Here is a 19,989-nt window from a genome sequence, read left to right on the forward strand (position 1 = left end):
CAATTCTTCCAGCTCTCTTTTAGATCTCTATATTAGAATTTAAGTTCACTGAGGGTAGGTATCATATTTTTTATTTTTTTGCATTTCCAGAACTTGGCAGAGTTTCTGGCATACAGTCAATACTTAATAAATGCTCACTCGCTCACTCACTCACTCTAACTATCTATCTATCCAATAATCATCTACATACCTACCTACTACCTACCTACTCAAATACCTATCAGGCATGCTCCGAAAAATGAAGTTAAACTGGATTATTTCTAAGGTCCCTTCTAACTCCAAGTCTTAAGACTCTAAAATACTAGACACATGTAAGTTTGAAGCTTCAGACAGGCTTTATCAAACGTGCCCACTTTTTTGTTACTCAAAGACTAAGTCTGAATGCCAACTATAAGGGGTCATAGCTGTTGACTTTGACAGATCATCTAAAATCATCACCTAACCATGCGGCTCTACCTTTTCAGATCTGACCTAAATCCTGACAGGCTTCGTGGTAGAGTGGGAGGAACACCAGATCTGGGTTCAAATCCTGTCTCTGTCAAGTACCACCTGCATCACCTTAAGCAAATCTGGTTCATGACTCAGTTTCTTCATCTCTGAAATGAGAGGTTTGGAATAAGCAGGTCTTATTCAGCTCTAAATCTATGAGCCATATGCCTTCAGTATCCTCTGAACTGGGCTTCCTCCACTGAGTCTGTCCTCTGTCCTATACATTCTTTATACACCTGCCCAGCTCTTCTTCCCCATGTGCCAGGGAACTTTCCTCTGGACAGAAACAAGCAAAAAACCTAATAAAAATGAAATGTCTGTGGCTTCCCATTGCCAGCTAAATACAGTGTGAATCCTAAAAGGCAATGTTCTAGACAAGCTAACTCCAACCTCCTCCTCTGGCCTCCAGGCACACCGTTCCCCTCCATGTACCATATGTTGCACATACAGAAGATGATATTATATGCCCCATGGTATTATGTAACATAATGGGGAAGACACTGGCTTTAAGGTCAGAAGCTGAAGATAGCAGCTCCGGCTCTGTCATAATACTTGCTAAGTGACCATGTGCAGGTCATTTCACATTTTTGATCTTCAATCTTCTCACTTAAAAATGAATGAATAATTTAAAATATTGAACACCTAGCTGTTGAGTTGTTTAAGTTATGCCCAACTCCTCATGACCCCGCTTGGGGTTTTCTTGACAGAGATACTGTAGTAGCTTGTCATTTCCTTCTTCAACTCATTTTACAGATGAGGAAACTGAGCATACAGGGTGAAGTGACTTTCCCAGAGTCATACAGCTAGTAAGTGTCTCAGCCAAGATTTGCACTCAGGAACATGATTCTTCCTGACCTTCAGGCCCAGCGCTCTATCTACTTTGCCACTTCACTGCCCCAAACACCAAGCACAGAAATAAAAACAGGGAGACAATCTGCCCTCAACAAACTTACATTCTAATGGGGAAATGTCTTGGGATTGCACTAATGGTATCAAAAAATAAAGTGCTTTGTAAATACTAAAGCACCATAGAAATTGGAGTTATCATCTACATAAATAAGCATGTATTAAATGTCTACTATGTTCTCAGCACTGTGCTAAGAGCTGGAGAAACAAAGAAATAGAGTTAATGATCGTGATGACGAATGCTTTCATGAACACCCGTTTCCACACATTGACTCATCCTGACCTTGGATTACCTGCAATTACTTAACATATATTTATCTTGGGCACACTTTAAAAAAAATGTTATCACCAGAATATAAACTTCTTGAAGACAGGAAGTGTGTTGTGTTTGTCTTTGTATCTTAGGGTCCTAGCATGGATCCTGGCATACAGCTGGGGCCTAATAAAAGGTTTTTTTTTTTTTTTGAAATTAGAAAACTAGAGGACCAAGAGAATCATATCAATTTTTTTAATGCATTTACCCTACCTGTAAAATGGGGATAAACAATCCCTCCCCTGCCTGATTCGAAAAGATGTCATGAAAATTGTAAAAGCAAATGGAGGTGAAAGACCTGAAAATTGAAAAGCACCAGACAGTATTAGTAAGTATAGTAAGTAAATAAGTATAAGTAAGGCAGTATTAGGATAATGAGGTGTTAGAGGAAGGAGGGGTGACTTACTGCCTTTCTCACTATTATAATCTAGAATAAGAAAAATAAGTGCTTGTGTGAACAAATTCACTAATATGTCATCAGAAAATGAACCCTTGTTTTATTTTTCTAATCCATCCATCGATCAACAGGTAATCATCGAGTGTCTATTAGGTGATGGGTCCTGTAGTAAGTGCTGAGAACAACGCCACTTTCTGTGATATTTTAGTACTCACAAAGCACTTGTTTTTGGATACAGGTAGCAGATATCTACCACTCCCCAATTAGAATGTAAGTTCCATGAGGACAGAGATTGTCTGCCATTTTTATTTCTATCCCCAGTCGTTGGCATGCAACAGCCAGTCAACAGGATTCAAAAATGGCAGGGGCTTTTGAGGTCATATAATCCAATCCCTTCATTTTTGGACACTGAGACCCAAAGAACATTAGGGTATCATCTCTGGAGCTCCCACCCTGGGGCACCACTGGTCTGGTTAATGAGTACCTCCCAGGGTCCATCATTTCAGAATGGCCCCCAGTATTCCTCCCTTTATTACTTGGACATCTCATCAGGTGCCTTGTCACCACACTTGTACCTTTGACCCCTTCTGCCCTTCTAGTCCTAGAACCATAGTCCCATGAATACTACCATAGTGGTTGTGACAGTCTACTCCCCATTGGCTCCAACTACCATTCCCAGGTAGCTAGGTGGCAAGTAGATCAAGTCCTGTGGCTAGAGTCAGGAAGACTTATCTTCCTGAGTTCAAATCTGGCCTCAGACATTTACTAGCTGTGTGAAACTGGGCAAGTCATTGAACTTTGCTTACCTCAAGTTCCTCATCTGTAAAATAAGTGGAGAAGGAAATCACAAACCACTCCAGTATCTCTGCCAAGAAAATCCCAAATGGAGTCACAAAGAGTTGGACATGACTGAAAATGACTGAACAATAACTATTCTTATAATTTTTCAAACCAAAATACCCTTCCCTGATCTCCACACTCCTATGCCTATTGTTGATCCTATTGGAATGTAAGCTTCATGGGCTCAAGGACTATCTTTGCTTTTGTATTTGTATGCCCAGTGTTCGGCACAGTGCCCTGAACATAGTAGGTGTGTTAAAATGTATTTATTCACCATTTTAGAGGTGGAAGGTACCTTAGGGCTCATAAAATAAAACTCACTCATTTTACAGATGGGGAAACTAAGGCCAAAAGAGATGAAGCGATTGTCCTAAAGTCCCACTTGACCAAAGCAGTAAGAAATACATAGATCTGAGACTCGACCCAGGCATCTGATTCCCATCTGGAGCTTTTTCCACTGGACCAGTCTAAATCTAGGTCAGCCCTGAAATACTCTGAGCACAATAATGGATTCTTTAAAAAAAAATATTTACTAACCTAGCAATTATTCTCATGCTTTTCCTTCTAAGAAACAGATGCTAAAAGAAAAGATTCTTTACTCATTTTTCACCCTCAGAAACTTCCACTTGACTGTGGCCTTGGACACATCCCAGAAGAACATTTCACCGAAGTTGCTTCTTAGTAAGAAGATTTCAGTCTCGTCTCTTTGAACTCATAAAGAGGACCGAGAGGTAGGGATCACCCCAGGCCACCCCACGTATTTTGCAGATGAGCTGGGAGGTGTGGTGGTAGAGTGTGGGCCAGTAGGACACTGGCCTAGAGATCCCCAGCTTTTATAGGAGCTGTTTAAATTTAGGTAAGTTACTGAATGTCTCTGAATCTCGGATTCCTCATAAGTAAAATTGAGGAGGCTGGCCTAGATGTTTTCCCAAAGTCCTTCCTCCTCCCAAACTGTGAAGCTATGATGTTACTGTGATGAGTGTCTGCTACATGCTAGCTGTATGACCTTGAGCAAATCACTTCCAAACTCTGTGCCTCGTTTCCACGTCTAAAAAAATTAGTTGGACTATTATTTGATTTTTCAGACCAGCCAGCTCTGACATCCCCAGTTCTCAGGCCCCTCCCAGCTCTGATATTCCTTGTTTTTAGGACACCCCAATCCCAGCTCCAGCATTCTATGATCAAATAGCTACAAATTCAGTTCCCCACTTGCTCTCTTTAGTTTTTTTTTTTTTCCAGTCAGGGGTTCATTCTAGAGATGCATAGGATTCTAGATGTGCTCTCTCAACAGATAGAAATAATGCTTCACATCACCTAATATTAATGGCTCTTAACTGTGTGTGTGTGTGTGTGTGTGTGTGTGTGTGTGTGTGTGTGTGTGTGTGTGTGTGTGTGTGTGTGTCCTGGATACCTTGGGTGGTCTGGTAAAGCCCCTCTCAGAATCATGTTCTGAAATGCATGAAATAAGACACCTAGAATTACAAAGGAAACAAATGATAATGAGTTACAATTACCAAAAGATTAAAGAAACGAGTTCAGGGACCTCCAGGTTACGAAGTCTTGAATTAGATCAAGGCCCTTTGGTTTTCCCCTGAAGGTCCAGTAAGGCCCCCAGACTGGCTGGGTCAAAGTTGTCCTAAAGTCTAAAAGCCGGGGCGGGGAGGGGGGGATCTCCGCTATCTCATGGGCAGGAGTTTCTATGAGGTACAAGGAGCTAGGACCTCCAGCTGACTTCATCTTTAGTGACCAAATACTCCTGCTCCTTCTCCTCCTCCTCAGATCTCCAGCATCAAGGTAAGACTGGAACAAATATGCTAATGCCCGCTGGCAGAGATGATTAAACTACCATGACATATATTTTTCCCCCTCAGAAATTTGCCACAGATTGTCTGAGGCAATCTGGGGCCTGCTTTTGTATTAAAATATATGGTAACACTCCAGCTGAAGCATCCTTTAATTACGAAATGACAATGGAAATCTGATTTTTAAAAAAAACTGCATGTGGTATCCACATGAATGCCAAGGAAACTCATTATACTCAGTGCTATTCGAGCACAGAGCACCATGGGAGAAGGCGAAGGGCTCAGGTGAATTTAAATAAGAGCTCTCACACAAGAGAGATCGAGCAGCACATCCTCTCTCTCTGGGCCTCAGTTTCTGCAACTGAAAAGGAAAAGGATCTGGTTGGGAGCAGAGGGTCATAGACAGAGGTGGAGAGAAACTCAGAGGCCATCTGGCCCAGCTCTCTATATTTTACAGAGGAAGAACCTGAGGCCTGCTTGCTTAGGGTCATAAGCTTAGAGGTAGAAAGGACCGCAGAAGCCATCTTGCCAATGAGGAAACTGAGGCCCAGAGAGGTTTTACCCGGGTCACACAGACAGTAAGCATCTGAAGTGAGATTCAAACCCAGGTCATGATAATGATTATAACAAGAGCTAAAATTTATATAGCACTTTAAGGTTTACAAATGACTTTACATGATTTTTAAAAATTTGATCCTGGCAACAACCCTATAAGGTAAGTTCAATTGTTATCTCTATTTTACAGATGAGGAAACTGAGGCTGAAAGGGGATAAGTGACTTGCCTAGGGTCACTCAGCTGGTATGTGTCTGAAGCAGGATTAGAACTCGGGTCTTCTTGAATCCAAGTCCACTGTTCTATTCACTGTGCTAAAGCTTTGAATAATTACGAGAACATTCCAAAGACAAAAATTAAACAGTATTTACCCTCAAGAAACTTACATTCTAGATAGGGAGGGGTGGTGATGTGATTTTCTCAGGCTCATAAGATCACAGAGTTAAAGCTGGAAGGAAAGGTCAAGGCCATCTAACTCAGCTCCTCTCTTTTACAGATGAGGAAATTGAGGCCCAGCAGCAGGGAAGGCTGAGAAAACTCATAAATGGGCCAATGAAGAATCTACATCAATGAAATAACGAGGTAACTTGGGGAAGAAGGAGTCACGTGGGGGTCAGGAAAGGCTTCACTAGAAGGTGGGACATGAAGCATGAAGTGGAAAAGGGACGGGGAGGTACCCTATTGGCTGGGGACAAGACTAGACGTCCCTGATGGCTAAGAAGCATCCCATGGGCAGCTGGGTTAGATCAGTTTGCACTCACTCCCCCAGCTGGAGAGCCCAGCCTCAGGCCTCTTTCTCCCATTCTGCTCCAGTCTCCCATCCACCATACACTGGGAATTGGCCAAATTCCTTCAGGGCTTGAACTGTTTCTCTTCCCATCTCTGGATCTGAGCAGATGTTTAACGAATACTTATTGAATTGAATTAAATTAGGTTGGATTGGATTTGAACCCAGACCCCTAGTGGCTTAGTCCTCCATTCCTTCCACTAAACCACACTGCTCTCTGATGCCAAGACTGTGCCCTGCCCAGTGCTACCTCAATGACCTACAATTTTCCTTTCCCAAATTGTTTGCCTTTTCTTGACACTCTGGAATCAAAACCATGCATATCTATAGCTCTAGGGAAGATGGTACCAGTGACCAGGAAAGCCAAGTATCAATTTTGCTGTGTTAGAGTCAGGGAAGGGAGATGAAGGATGTGCATGCATGCACATGCACACATGCGTTTGTGCATACACACACACACACACATGCACGCACACACACACACGTCTTCTGTCTGTCCAACTAAGTTCTTATTTTTATAGTAACTGGGGAACCAGTCTTGACAAGGCTAAATGACCTGATGTCCCAAATCAATCAATCAGCTAATCAATCAATAAACATTTATTAAAAGAAAGCTGGAAGGGAGTAATGTTCTCATTTATTTCTGAGAAGAGTGCCACCATACATGTGACCAGAACATTTTTGCACAGAAACATTAATGCTTTGTCTGCTATCTCGTCTTCATTTCAAAGACCTGAATCAAGGCTAGAAACAAGCTGGATGGAACCTTAGGGGTCATAGGATCACAGACTTAAGCCAGAGCTCACCTTGTCCAACCCCCACATTTTACAAATAAGGAAACTGAGTCCCAAAGAAGTATGAGATTGGATTTAAACCCAAATCCTCAGACCCCAGAGCCAATATAGTTTCCACCTTACCATAAAGTTTTCATTTTGCTTTCTTTAATAGGTGGTAAAATGGAGACAGTACCTGGCCCAGAATCAGGAGGACCTGAGTTCAAATCTGGCATCAGATACTTGCTACCTGTGTGACCCTGTTTGCCTCAGTTTCCTCATCTGGAAAATGAGCTGGAAAATGAAATACTACTCCATTACCTCTGCCAAGAAAATCCCAAATGGAGTCACAGAGAGTCAGACACAACTGAAATGACTCACCACCACCACCAACACATTAAATCCCATTTTTCCCCACCAGGGAGGGGAGCTATTCGTGAGTGCATCAACAAACCAGAATGGTAGTCACCCATTTTGACATCTGCGACCACATTAGGTCGGATGAGTCTGCAAATGGATTTCATTGCTGTTGATATACACTGGGGATAATTTTATTTCAGTTTAAAGACAGAAGTAGGAAAGACTTCCCCTCAGGAAGCATCTAATCGACCACCTCCCCAGGAGGAAAATGAAGTGAACAGATATGAAGGGATTTGTTCTCGATCACACAGGTGGCAGCTAGGATTGTTTGACTCCAAATACAATGTTCTTCTCATGTTTCTGCCCTGTTAGTATAATCCTCATCATCATGAGAAATCACTAGGGTATAGAGAATAAGGAAATAGGTTTGGAGTCGAGTATCCTGACTCTGCTTTGCGCTGGCTGACCTCCAACCTGGAATTCCCTCCCTCCACATCTCTGCCCCTTACAATTCTTGTTTGCTTTCAGAAGTCATCTCAAGTACCACTTTCTCCATGAAGCTTCTCCTGATTCCCCCCAGATACTAGTGCCTTCCTCTAAAAAACAGACAAAAACCCCAAATGATTTGGAAGGATTTCTCTATAGACCTCCACGTGGGCATGTTGTCTCTGTCCAACAGAACATAAGCACCTTGAAGTCAGGGGCCATTTCATTTATAGCAGGTCCCATGTGACCTTGGTTCAATTATTCCCCTGCCTGGGCTTCTCTTTCTCCTGGCTAATGTGAGAAGTCCAGACTAGAGCATTCAATTCTCACTGAAAAGAATTGGGTGCCATAGGTCAGGGAGAAAGAAGAAACACAAGCAATTATTTGGATTCTGGGTTTCCTTTTCACACTTTCGTCCTCAAATCAACTTCCAAAGCAAATTCTCCCCTTCCTTTTAAAATTCTCTATGGCTATTGCATCCAGGTGTCTTCGAGAAATGAAAATGATTTAAGACAACAAAGCAGGTCTTGACGAAGATTTGGGGAAAACCTTGTCTCAGAGTGAATGTAATTACCATAATTAGCAAATAGACCCCAAAGAGGAATCTTGCATGGCTATTATAATATCATTATTTAGCATGAGGAAGGTATTTCCTTTGGCAAAGTACTTTATAATCACATATTAGCTAATCTCTGAAATGTGCTTGAAAAGCAGTTCTATTTATAGCTCGGCTAGCCGTAGAAGAAAAGTTTCAAATTCTTTTGCTTTCCACTCTCACACATACACAATCACCTTGATCTATTAAATTAATCAGTTCATGTAATCATAGAGCTGGAAGGAACTCTTAAGATCATTTTGTCTAACATTGCCTGAAGCAAGAATCCCCTCTACAGCACTCCGGACAAGTCTTTGCTAAATCCTGAAATAGCTCCAGTGATGGGGAGCTCCCTACTCATCCATTTGAGGAAATTAGCTGAGTTTTGCTTTTCCCCTTTACATTCTCAGGGCCTAGAATACATAGGACCACTTATAAATTTTGGACCTTAAATCTTCACCAATAAAGCTTTGTAAAGGACTATAGATATGGGAGCTGCTACAGGGCTGGAATATACAGCTTCTTATATGACTTCTGAAAGGAAGAGAGGAGGTAAAGTGTGTCTTTGAATTAGTCAGACTTGGTTTCAAGGTCACTTGTGAATCCGGGCAAATCACTTAATCTCTCCGAGCCTCAGTTTCTCATCTGTTAAATGGGGATGAAAGGCAATATGGCACAGGAGACAGACACACAGCCTCTGAATAACGAACACCCAGGTTCAAGCCTAGTCTCTGACACATGAATGTAGAAAGGAATGAGTGAATAAAGCATTCATAAGGCCTTACACCATGCAAAGCACAGAGCTCAGCCCTGGTGATACAAAGGGGAAAAGGAGACAGCTCCTGCCCTCAAGGGACTCCCATTCTCTTGGGGGAGGCAACATAGATTGGAAGGTTTCAGCTGCAAGTCAGAAGAAAAGTCTTTAGTCCTTAGGTGTGGCAGCAAATCAGATGGTTATGCTGCTTCCTCAATGCCATTTCTGCTGATGAAATGATAGCAATTTTCAAGGTTGAACCATCCCGGACAGATTATTTGGCCTCTCAACACTCTAGGTATCCTTCTAAGACGATGAGCCATGGAATGGCTGATGCCCTGTACTGGTGGAGGGAGTTTCTTGAACAGGAAATCCCTACAGAGATGAAATCCTATGTTCAGCTCTGACACTCCCCTCTCTTTTCCCACTCCCACTGCCTGGGCAACTAGGCACAGAGGGATAGAAAATCATGTTTGACCTCTATGTGTCAGCCACTTTGCTAAGTGCTTTGGATATAAAAAGAGAAGCAAAATCAAAAACAATTCCTGGCCTCAGAAAGCTTACATTCCAAGAGAGAAAATGGTGCCCTCCAACCCCACCCTGACCCACTCAAAAAGGTGTAAATGAATACAGATGGAAAGTAACCTTAGATGGGAGAGTATTAGTTACGGGGAAGGGCTATGAAAGAGTCCCTGAAGAAGGAGGGCTTTGAATTTGAGGAAAAGGAAGCCAGAGATTCTTAAAAGCTGAGGTGAGGAAGAAGAGCATTTTAGGCTGGGGGTCAGCCAGTACAAAAGCAAACTTTATAGAAATTCAGCTACTATTATTATCTTTTCCCTTAAGACTGGCATTGCTGCTTAAAGCCGTATATGGGTGCATCGGCCACAAGACAAATGCCTGGCCCTGAGCGTAGGGAGCTGTCAGGCTGACAGCTTAGCCTTTTCCCTTGTCCACCCCCTACCAGGGATCACGGATTCATGATTTCCTAATCTCTTCACCCTCTCTGTTCTTGGGCATTGGAATGTTGAGTTTGCAGTGTTTGTCAATATCTGGTTGAGGATCTTGGGACTGTGGGTTTTAGGGATGAAAAGAAACTTGGAAATCACCTAATCCAACTTCCTCATTTGATAAATGAGGAAACAGAGGCCACAGAGATTAGTGGCTTGCCCCAAATCACACAGGTATTAAGTAACAGACCCAGCCATATCTCTTTAGGTGAACTGAGCCATCCTTGTCTCCCCATATCAATAACCAAGCTTGCATGCATCCCACACTGACTTCTGAGTCTCCTTGATGGGATGGCTTCAGAGAACCCCATTCATACTGGAAAAGGAATCCCCTCTGGAGCATCCCTGATAAAAGGTCACACAAGTCCTGTCCAAATATTTGTAGTGCAGGGAAGCTGACCAAAATGCCTTACTTCTCCAGAAGTTTAATGGTGAGGGAGACTTTCCTTCCATCAAGCCAGAGTCTACCTGAGCAATTCCCCCATATTATTCCCAGTTTTGTTCTCTGGGGACAACAGGAACAAGCATGACCCCTCTTCTCCATGACAGTCTGAACTACTTGAAGCTAGCTAACATGTGCCCACTAGGTCTTCTCTTCTCCAGCCCAAACAAGCTGCATTTCCTTCAAATGACCATCTCCTAGCATGGTGTTCAGGCCTCTTTCTGGAGTGGTTACCCTCCTATGAACAAGTTATAAATTGTCCACCTTCCTAGATAACTTTGAAGATTTTCTATTTATTCATTTAAAGCTTCTCCTCTCCCCAAGGGCATATCTGAATCATTTTTTGGGGGGGGGACAATTGGGGTTAAGTGACTTGCCCAGGGTCACACAGCTAGTAAGTGTCAAGTGTTTGGTCTGAGACCGGATTTGAACTTGGGTCCTCCTGACTTCAGGGTCGGTGCTCTATCCACTGCGCCACCTAGCTGCCCCCTATTTGAATCATTTCTTAAATTAATCCCAACCCACAGATGGGAAAACGTTTCTTTTACCTATGAAATAAGACAGACTTGACCAAAGTGACGACATCTCGACTGGCGTTGTACCCAGCGCAGACAATGGCGACGTGGATCGTCTGGGGAGAAGAAGAGAATGAGATGATTTAGACAGAATGAAGGACTTTTCCCAGTGCCTCGTCACTCAAGAGAAAGATAAATGGCCACCACTCATTCTGGGGGTCATTAGAAAGCATGGGGCACAGTTTGCAGCTGTTGATGCTGGCTCAAGACAATTTTCTTAAAATCATTTTAATTGGGTTATGGCCCCATCATCATTTGGAAGCCATCATGATCCTTCTCAATTACATTTTATGTATAGCAGGGACAGTGGTGATCAGCTACAACAGGCTAGCAGAAACTCACTTGCCCACGTGCCTGCGGCCAAAAGCAATTGACAAGAGGACAGTGGTAATGAATGTCCACTGGGATAGAAGATTTGCTGTTAACCAGATCCATTAGACAACAGAATGGGTGTCTGGCAGGGGATCATCTTCCTGGTGAATGCAAATAAAATAGATTCTAATCTGTCTGAGATGAAAGAAGACTGGATCAGGGTATAAAGGGAAAAAAAAAAGGAAATGGACTCGATGACCCAGCCAAGTTATGACGTATTTATAGCTGAAAGAGACCTCATCATTTATCTAGTCCATTAGTGAGGAGCCCATGTCCTTGAGGCCACATGTGGCTTTCTAGGTCCTTGGGTGTGGCCTTTCGACTGAACCAAGTTTTACAGATTCAGTCAAAGAGCCACACTTGAGGACCTAGAGGGCCACATGTGACCTTGAGGCTGTAGGTTCCCCACCCCTGGTCTAGTTCAGCCTCCTAGACAATATGATGGAGCAGAAAGAGGGCTTGTCTTGTGAGAAGGGATTGCCAGAGATCTTGTATTTCAATTATCATTCTTTCCACTGGGAGATCCTGGCAAGTTACTTTACCTTTCTAAAATTCAGTTTATTTCTTCCAAGTTCAGTTAAGTATCCCATCTTATATGAAGACTAGTTTCATCTTCCCTGATGGCTAGTGCCCTCCCCTCCAAGTACTTTATATATTCTGCCTCTGAAGAGACCAAGCTTGGTTGAATCTAGAGAATAATGCAGAACTTTGAATGGTCCCAAATTTCTAAGATCCAATTTTTTAAACAACACTTTTCTCCCACTATTGCTATGTAGCTACAAATAATGTAATGCCCTGGTCATAAGAATCAACTAGAACCACAGTCATTTTCAGAAGGCTGAAGCACATTAAAAGGGGTGAGCTTGGCACCAAGACCCAAAAGGCAGGTGACCAACAATTAGTGTTAATGGGGTGTGGCACATTACCAGTGATGAGCTAGGCGTATGGAAGTTATGAGAAGATCTCATTCAAAAACGTGTGTGTCTGGAACAAGAGCTATGACTAGCTTTGACAGAAGGGTGAAGGTTAACAGATGGTGGGTCCAAGGCTTGCTCTAATATCCAAAAGTTGACTGAGCCGCTTCAGGGTTCTCCCTCAATGGGAATCTCTTGTTGGGAATGAGAAGAAATGCTTGTTCAGGCATGCATTGGAATAGATGGCCCCAGAGGTCCTTTCTAACTCTATTATCTATGATTTCTTCTTAAACCATGAAAAGAATCAGAGGACATATTGGGCACATCTTCAATGGGAGACTCGTAGGAAGGCATGGAGAAGAATAGCCCAGGGTGGAAAGGAATGGAGGAGCCTGGACCTATAGCAAAATGGGATCTTTCCTCATCTCCACAACAGTCCATGTCTTATTCCTTTAGCTATCTTGCATTTAATAACAAGCTTTTATTTATTCTTTTAATCATAATTCTGTATATACTTAGAAATGAACTATTTGTCTGCCCTATTAGACTGGAAGCTCCCTGAAGGCAGGCATTGTTTCACTTCTCTTTTTGTAACCCCACTGCCTGGCACAGCACCTTTTTCATATTAAGTGCTTAATACGTAATAGTTACCATTTTATGCACACCTACTGTGTGCCAGATTTTGTCCTAAGCACTTACCAATTATTACCTAACATGATCCCCACGACAGCCTGAGGAGGTGGGTGCTGTTATCATCCCCAGTTTGCAGATAAGGAAGCTGAGGCAAACAGAGGTTAAGTGACTTGTTCCAGCTAGTAACTGAGTCTGCATTTGAACTCAGATCTTCTTGACTTAGGCCCAGAGTTCTATCTATTGCACCACCTAACTGCCTTCTTAATTGTTTAATACTTGTTGATACACACACACACACGTATACCCACATATTTATATATGCACATATACATATGCATACATATATGTGTATGTATGATGTATGTATATGTGTGTGTGTGCGTTGTCTTCCTCCAATACACCAAGAGATCGAGTGTAAATTTTTTTTGGTATTTGTATCACTAACATCTAGCACAATGCCTGGCACTCAATAATCACCCTTAATATGCCTTGCTGATTGATTTACTGATTGTGCTAATGGTGAGAGTGCCCAACAGGAGATCATAGATCTGCCGATGTTTCAAATGGAAGTGCGAGACTCCCTAACCTTGTCTAATGCCTAAAACTCTGCTTTGGAGGAGATATTTGAAACCAATGGAGTATTGACCATTTGGCAACTGCCTAGATGACTAAGTACTCAAGGGCACTGGACTCGGCCAAGATGATGATGCAGAGCAGGAAAAAGGTGTGTGCCAAGGACAACTCTTGCCCACAACAACAATTCAAATACGAAGCTTCAGATATTGCCAACGTTGCCTTGGTTCCAGGCTTAAGGAGCACATTCAATAAGCACGTTAAGTACTGACACAAGAGTGTGGATTTTTCAACACTTTCCACAATTCCCCCAATCTCTTTAGTTTCATCCAGTACACCTGTTTTGATGAATACATTCATCACAGGATACCATACTGACAAGGCCCTGCTACCCCAGCAAAAGCAACCATTTTAGTCGATTAAGTTAGTCAAGGAGGCAGTGCCATCTTGTGGGTTCCTATAAAAGACAGGGTGACCCAGAATTCCTTGGCTGAGTGCTGATGTGACTGTTTACTTCCTGTGAGGACTTGGGTAGTATATGTTTACTCTCTGGCACTCAGTTTCCTCATCTCCTGAGGAAGCTGGATGAGATGAGCATTAATTAATGTGTCTTTCCAACCCTAAATCCTGTAAGTGAGGCTAGGAGAAGAAGAGGAATTAACCTTGCCAAGTTCAGAGTCGAGTTCTGCCAACAGCTCCCATTGTTGGAGAATTATGAATTAAAGACCTTCTCTCAGGGGCCTCAGAGGTCATCCAGCCCACTGCCCTTACTTTACAGATGAAGCTCAACGTAGTTAAATTACATGTTCAAGGTCATACCAATTGCATTGGCACTGGAGCCTGGGGTTGCCATTGATGGATAAGGATATCTCCAGTGTGACTGAGCTGTCTTTCAAGAGCAGTTTTACAGAGGCAGCAGAATGCAAAGGACATCAGCAACAGTCTTGTAAACTGATGTACTGACCTTGGAGTCAGAGGACCTGGGTTCAAATCCTGCCTCTGATACTTATTACCTGTGGGACTTGGTACACGTCTCATCAACTCCCTGGGCCGCATTTTCCTCAGTTGTAAAATGAGGGCTTAACGACTTTTGTGGTCTCTTCTTGCTCTAAAACTATGATGCTGTGAAGACACTCAGCTTCCCTGGGCTTCACTTTCCTCATCTGTCAAATGAAAGGGTTGGACTGCAAGGCCTCTAGGCTGTCTTCATGCTCTAGCCTAGGATTCCATGCTCTTAATTGTCTCTTATAACCCTTCAGTGGTCCTCTCAGGTGACAATGTGCATTTCAATTGATCTGGGTAGGTCTTACCCTTCCCCTCACCTCTTTCCTCATTAGACTTTAAGCTCTGTGAGGGCAGGAACATCAGATCATAGGTTTAGAGATAGAAGGAACCTTGGAAGCCATAAAAGTACAATGTGCTTGTGTTACAGATGAGAAACTGAGGCCTGATGAGGAAAAGTGATTTATCACAGGATCATAAGGGCCTATAAAGGCTCAAGTCCAAGGCCAGAATGTTACAGTAGAGACCACTGAGGCACAGAAAAATTAACTGACTTGCCCAGGTCCCTAGCTAATAAGTGCCAGAGATAGGATTCGAATTCATGACTTTCTAATCATTGTACAACACTGCCCCTCTTACTGTGTCCCTCACTGTATTTCCTCCAGTGCTGAGCACAGTACTCTGCACACAGTAGGGATATAACCAATACATTTCTGTTGTAGTTAAAGAGAAGCAAGTGCCATCCCAATGGTTACTTTGGAGGTGTCAGGGTTTCTGAAGCCTCCTATGATAACTCTGCCTCTAACGCCTCTGAAGACCTCAACACAGCTCAGACAAGGGCCAGGGAGGGTCATCCTCTTCAAGGAACTTTGCTCTGCTGAGATTACAATTGCTTCTCTCCCCAGGCTTCTGTAAGATGAGAAAGGATGCTTAGTGCAAGAAGGATAATTTCTCAAGGCCAGCTCCTCGAGGGCACAGAAAAGTCTTATGGATTCCCTAGGAATTATATCCTAGAATTCTTTATTCTTTCTTATTTATTCATAACATAGGCATTCTTCCTCTCTGGTCACATTTTGGATTGATTACCAGTCTTATAAGGTCATAGATTTAATCTGGAAGCCAACCCCCTCCATTTCCATTTTATAGATCAAGAAACTGCAGATAAAAGCAGATGAGTGACTTGCCCAGGATCACCCAGCTGGCCATGTTTCTGAGGCAGGAGCTGATTTTCTGTTCTGACTCCAATTCCCCTATACCATGCTTCCTCTTTCCTGAAGCAGCCACACACCCAGAATCCATAGAACAAACAATTCTGATTTATGGAAAAAGCAGTACTTTACAATATGAAATTATGTGAAGAATGTGATAAAAATATTGATACCCTCTCACCCGATGATTCCACTGCTAGGCCTATACTCTAAGGAATGAATAATAAAAAAAAAAAAAGAAAGATCTCGGAGGCAGGTAGGTGGCACAGTGGATAGAGCACCGGCCCTGAAGTCAGGAGGACCTGAGTTCAAATTCAGCCTCATACACATAACACTCACTACCTGTGTGACCCTGGGCAACTCACTTAACCCCAATTGCCTAAAAACAACAACCGAAAAAGAAAAGAAAAAAGAAAAGAAAAGTCTCTAGATACCTAAATATTTATAGCATCATTTTTATATAGTATTTATATAAAGTATATATAGTATTTATATAGTAGCAAAGTTGGTGTCTATTGATGGCATGAGGAATAGGCTAAACAAATTGTGGTACATGGATGTGATGGAATTTTACTGTGTTGTACAAAATGATGAATGTGATGAAATAGAGAAGCATAAGAAGACATAAACTGATGCAAAATGAAGTAGAACCAAGACAACAAGGTTCAAAATGACCACGATGATGTAAACAGAAAGAACAAGAAGAAAACAATCACAACTGAATATTTGGGGCCAACCAAGCTTGGCCCCAAAGAAGAGAGATAAGAAGGGACCAACCCCTCCTTCTTTCCAGGGGTAAGAGATGAGGGGTGTGGAATACTGCACATAATGTCAGGTTTTTGATCTGTAGCTTAATTTTGATGGATTTTCCCCCTCTTTAGAAATTGCTATAAAGGATGACTTCCTTCAAGGGGGAGAAGGGAAAGCTATATGGGACTACGGATGTTATTTTAAAAAAAGGTACCAATAAAAATTATTTTTTAAAAACAAATTTATTTATTTTCAGTTTTCAATATTTACTTCCACGAGATTTTGAGTTCCAAATTTTCACCCCATCTCACCCCTCCCCCCATCCCAAGATGGCATGCATTCTGAATATCCCTTGCCTAGTCTGCCTTCTCTTCTATCTCTCCCCCCCTTCTCTTATCCCCTTCCCCTTCTATTTTCCTGTAGGGCATGACAGACTTCTGTGCCCCATTTCCTGTATTTCTTATTTCTTAGTAGCATGTGAAAATATTTTTTTTAACATATGTGTTTTTAAAACTTTAGGTTTCAAATCTTCTCCCTTCCTCCCTCCCCACCCACCCTCATTGAAAAGGCAAGCAACTCAATATAGGTTATACATGTGCAGTTATGCAAAACACTTCCATAGTAGACATGTTGTGAAAAACTAACTCTATTTCCCTTAATCCTATCCTGCCCTCCCATTTGTTCTATTTTTTCTTTGACCCTGTCCCTCTTCAGAAGTGTTTGCTTCTGATTACCCCCCTTTCCCAGTCTGCCCTCCTCTCTATCATCCCCCTGCTCTCTTGTCCCCTTCTCCCCCTATTTTCCCATAGGGTAAGAAAGATTTCCTTACCCAATTGAATGTGTATGTTATTCCCTCCTTAAGCCAAATCCTATGAGAATAAGATTCACTCATTCCCTCTCACCTTCCCCATTTCCCCTCCACTGTAAGAGCATTTTCTTTTCTTTTTTTTTTTGTGAGATAATTTACCCCATTCTACCTCTCCCTTTCTTCTTCTCCAAATATAATCCTCTCTCATCCCTTAATTTTATTCTCCAGATATGACCCCTTCAACTCACCCTGCCCTCTACTCTACTACTACTATCTATCTATCTATCTATCTATCTATCTATCTATCTATCTATCTACTAATACATATAATTTTTTTCCTCCAACTACCCTAATACTGACAAAGGTCTCATGAGTTATAAATATCATCTTTCCATGCAGGAATGTAAACAGTTCAACCTTAATAAGTCTCTTATGATTTCTCTTTCCTGTTTACCTCTTCATGTTCCACTTGAGTCTTGTATTTGAAAGTCAAATTTTCTATTCAGCTCTGGTCTTTTCATCAAGAATGCTTGAAAGTCCTCTATTTCACTGAATGACCATTTTTTCCCCTGAAGGATTATACTCAGTTTTGCTGGGTAGGTGATTCTTGGTTGTAATCCTATCTCCTTTGCCCTCTGGAATATTATATTCCATGCCCTGTGGTCCTTTAATGTAGAAGCTGCTAAATCTTGTGTTATCCTGATTGTGTTTCCACAGTACCTGAATTTTCTTCTGGCAGCTTGTAATATTTTCTCCTTGACCTGGGAACTCTGGAATTTGGCTACAATATTCCTAGGAGTTTTCCTTTGGGGATCTCTTTCAGGAGGAGATCAGTGGATTCTTTCAATTTCTATTTTGCCCTCTGGTTCTACTATATCAGGGCAGTTTTCCTTGATAATTTCTTGAAAGATGATGTCTAGGCTCTTTTTTTGATCATGGCTTTCAGATAGTCCAATAATTTTTAAATTCTCTCTCCTGGATCTATTTTCCAGGTCAGTTGTTTTTCCAATGAGATATTTCACATTCTCTTCTATTTTTTCATTCTTTTGGATTTGTTTTACAGTGTCTTGATTTCTCATAAAGTCACTAGCTCCAATTGCTCTATTCTAATTTTTAAGGAAGTATTTTCTTCAGTAATCTTTTGGACTTCCTTTTCCATTTGGCCATTTTTCTTTTTAGGGCATTCTTCTCCTCATTGGCTTTTTGGACCTCTTTTGCCATTTGGGTTAGGCTATTTTTTAAGGTGTTATTTTCTTCAGTATTTTGGGTCTCCTTTAGCAAGCTGTTGACTTGTTTTTTCATGATTTTCTTGCATCACTCTCATTTCTCTTCCCAGTTTTTCCTGTAATTCTCTTACTTGCTTCTCAAAATCCCTTTTGAGCTCTTCCAAGGCCTGGGACTGATTCATATTTTTCTTGGAGGCTTTGGATGTAGGAGCTCTGACTTTGTTGTCTTCTTCTGGTTGTATATTTTGATCTTCTTTGTCACCAAAGTAAGATAATATAGTCTGACTCTTTTTGTGCTGCTTGCTCATGATCCCAGCCAATTACTTGAGTTTTAAACTCTTTGTTAAGGTAAGAGTCTGTCTACAATGTGGAGAATGTACTGTCCCAAGTTTCGGGGGTTTATATAGCTGTTTTCAGAGATACTTGTAGGGACCTGTAAATTTTCAGTTCTTGCAAGGTGGTATGATAAGGGGCGAGGTGTTTACTCCTTTTCTGGCCTGTGCTGTGGTCTATAAGTGACCATAAGCACTCCTTTCTGCACTGGAACTGTGAGGAAGGTTTCCTGTCCACAGCCACTACAAGCTCCAACATCCCAGAGCTCCTCCTCACCCTGGAACCCCTGTCCAGAACTGTGACCCAGAGCCAAGCACGGGCAAAGCAAGAGATTCCTGCCTCAGCACAAGCAGAGAGATCCCTGAAATCCCCCTCTGATCAGCCACTCTATTCCCCCTCAGTCTGTGGGCTGGAAGCTGGGAAGCAGTTGCCCACCCCAGGGCCACACTCTTGGGGAATGGCACTGAGACCCCGCGCTCCTCTCTCAGCACCGCAGAAAACAGATTTTTCCCACTGACCTTCTAAGTTGTCTTTGGCATTTGTGGATTGAGGAGTCTGGAAACCACCACAGCTGCCCATGATTCAGTCCTCTGAAGCCTGCTCCAGGTTTGCTGCGGCCTGCATGCCCATGCCCGCACTGTGCTCCGCTCCCAGCCCAACGAGATATACCTTTCTGATCAGTCATCCAGGTTGTCTTGGGCTGCAAACTTGTTTCACTCTGTCTTTTTGTGGGTTAAGGTGCCTTAGAATTCGTTTAGATCCATTTTTATAGGTATTTGGAGGGGTTTAGGGGAGAGCTCAAGCAAGTTGCTGCTTTCACTCTATCATCTTGGCTCCGCCCCCTAAAAATTATTTTTCAAAAGAGACAATTTTTTCCTTCAAAAGAGGGGAAAAGCTACCCAAATCACTGTTCTGAGGGCTAAATGCCCAGCCACTTCTATCCACTGAGGTCAAAACTGGATTGAGCATCTAGATACTTGGGTTCCAGTTCTGGCTGAATTACCTGTGAACCATATGACCTCTAACATTCCACCTTACAAGTGAGAAACCTTCAGTTTTCTCAAATGTTAAATGGGAGAATTAGGTTACA

General features: G+C 42.2%; 1 protein-coding gene across 4 annotated transcripts in view; it reads right to left on the reverse strand.

Moving 5' to 3' along the window:
* Positions 1 to 19,989, reverse strand: part of LARGE1 (LARGE xylosyl- and glucuronyltransferase 1) — a 602,000-nt gene that overhangs the window by 289,642 nt on the left and 292,369 nt on the right. For all 4 annotated transcript variants that reach the window (XM_078147082.1, XM_078147080.1, XM_020982455.2 and 1 more), the window contains one exon: positions 11,054 to 11,136. In XM_078147082.1, coding sequence (XP_078003208.1) covers positions 11,054 to 11,136 — 83 coding nt within the window. The remainder of the gene's footprint in view (positions 1 to 11,053; positions 11,137 to 19,989) is intronic.

The sequence above is a fragment of the Phascolarctos cinereus genome, unplaced genomic scaffold (assembly GCF_003287225.1).
Source record: "Phascolarctos cinereus isolate Bilbo 61053 unplaced genomic scaffold, phaCin_HiC Scaffold_1;HRSCAF=81, whole genome shotgun sequence".
In the NCBI taxonomy this organism is placed as follows: Eukaryota; Metazoa; Chordata; class Mammalia; order Diprotodontia; family Phascolarctidae; genus Phascolarctos; species Phascolarctos cinereus.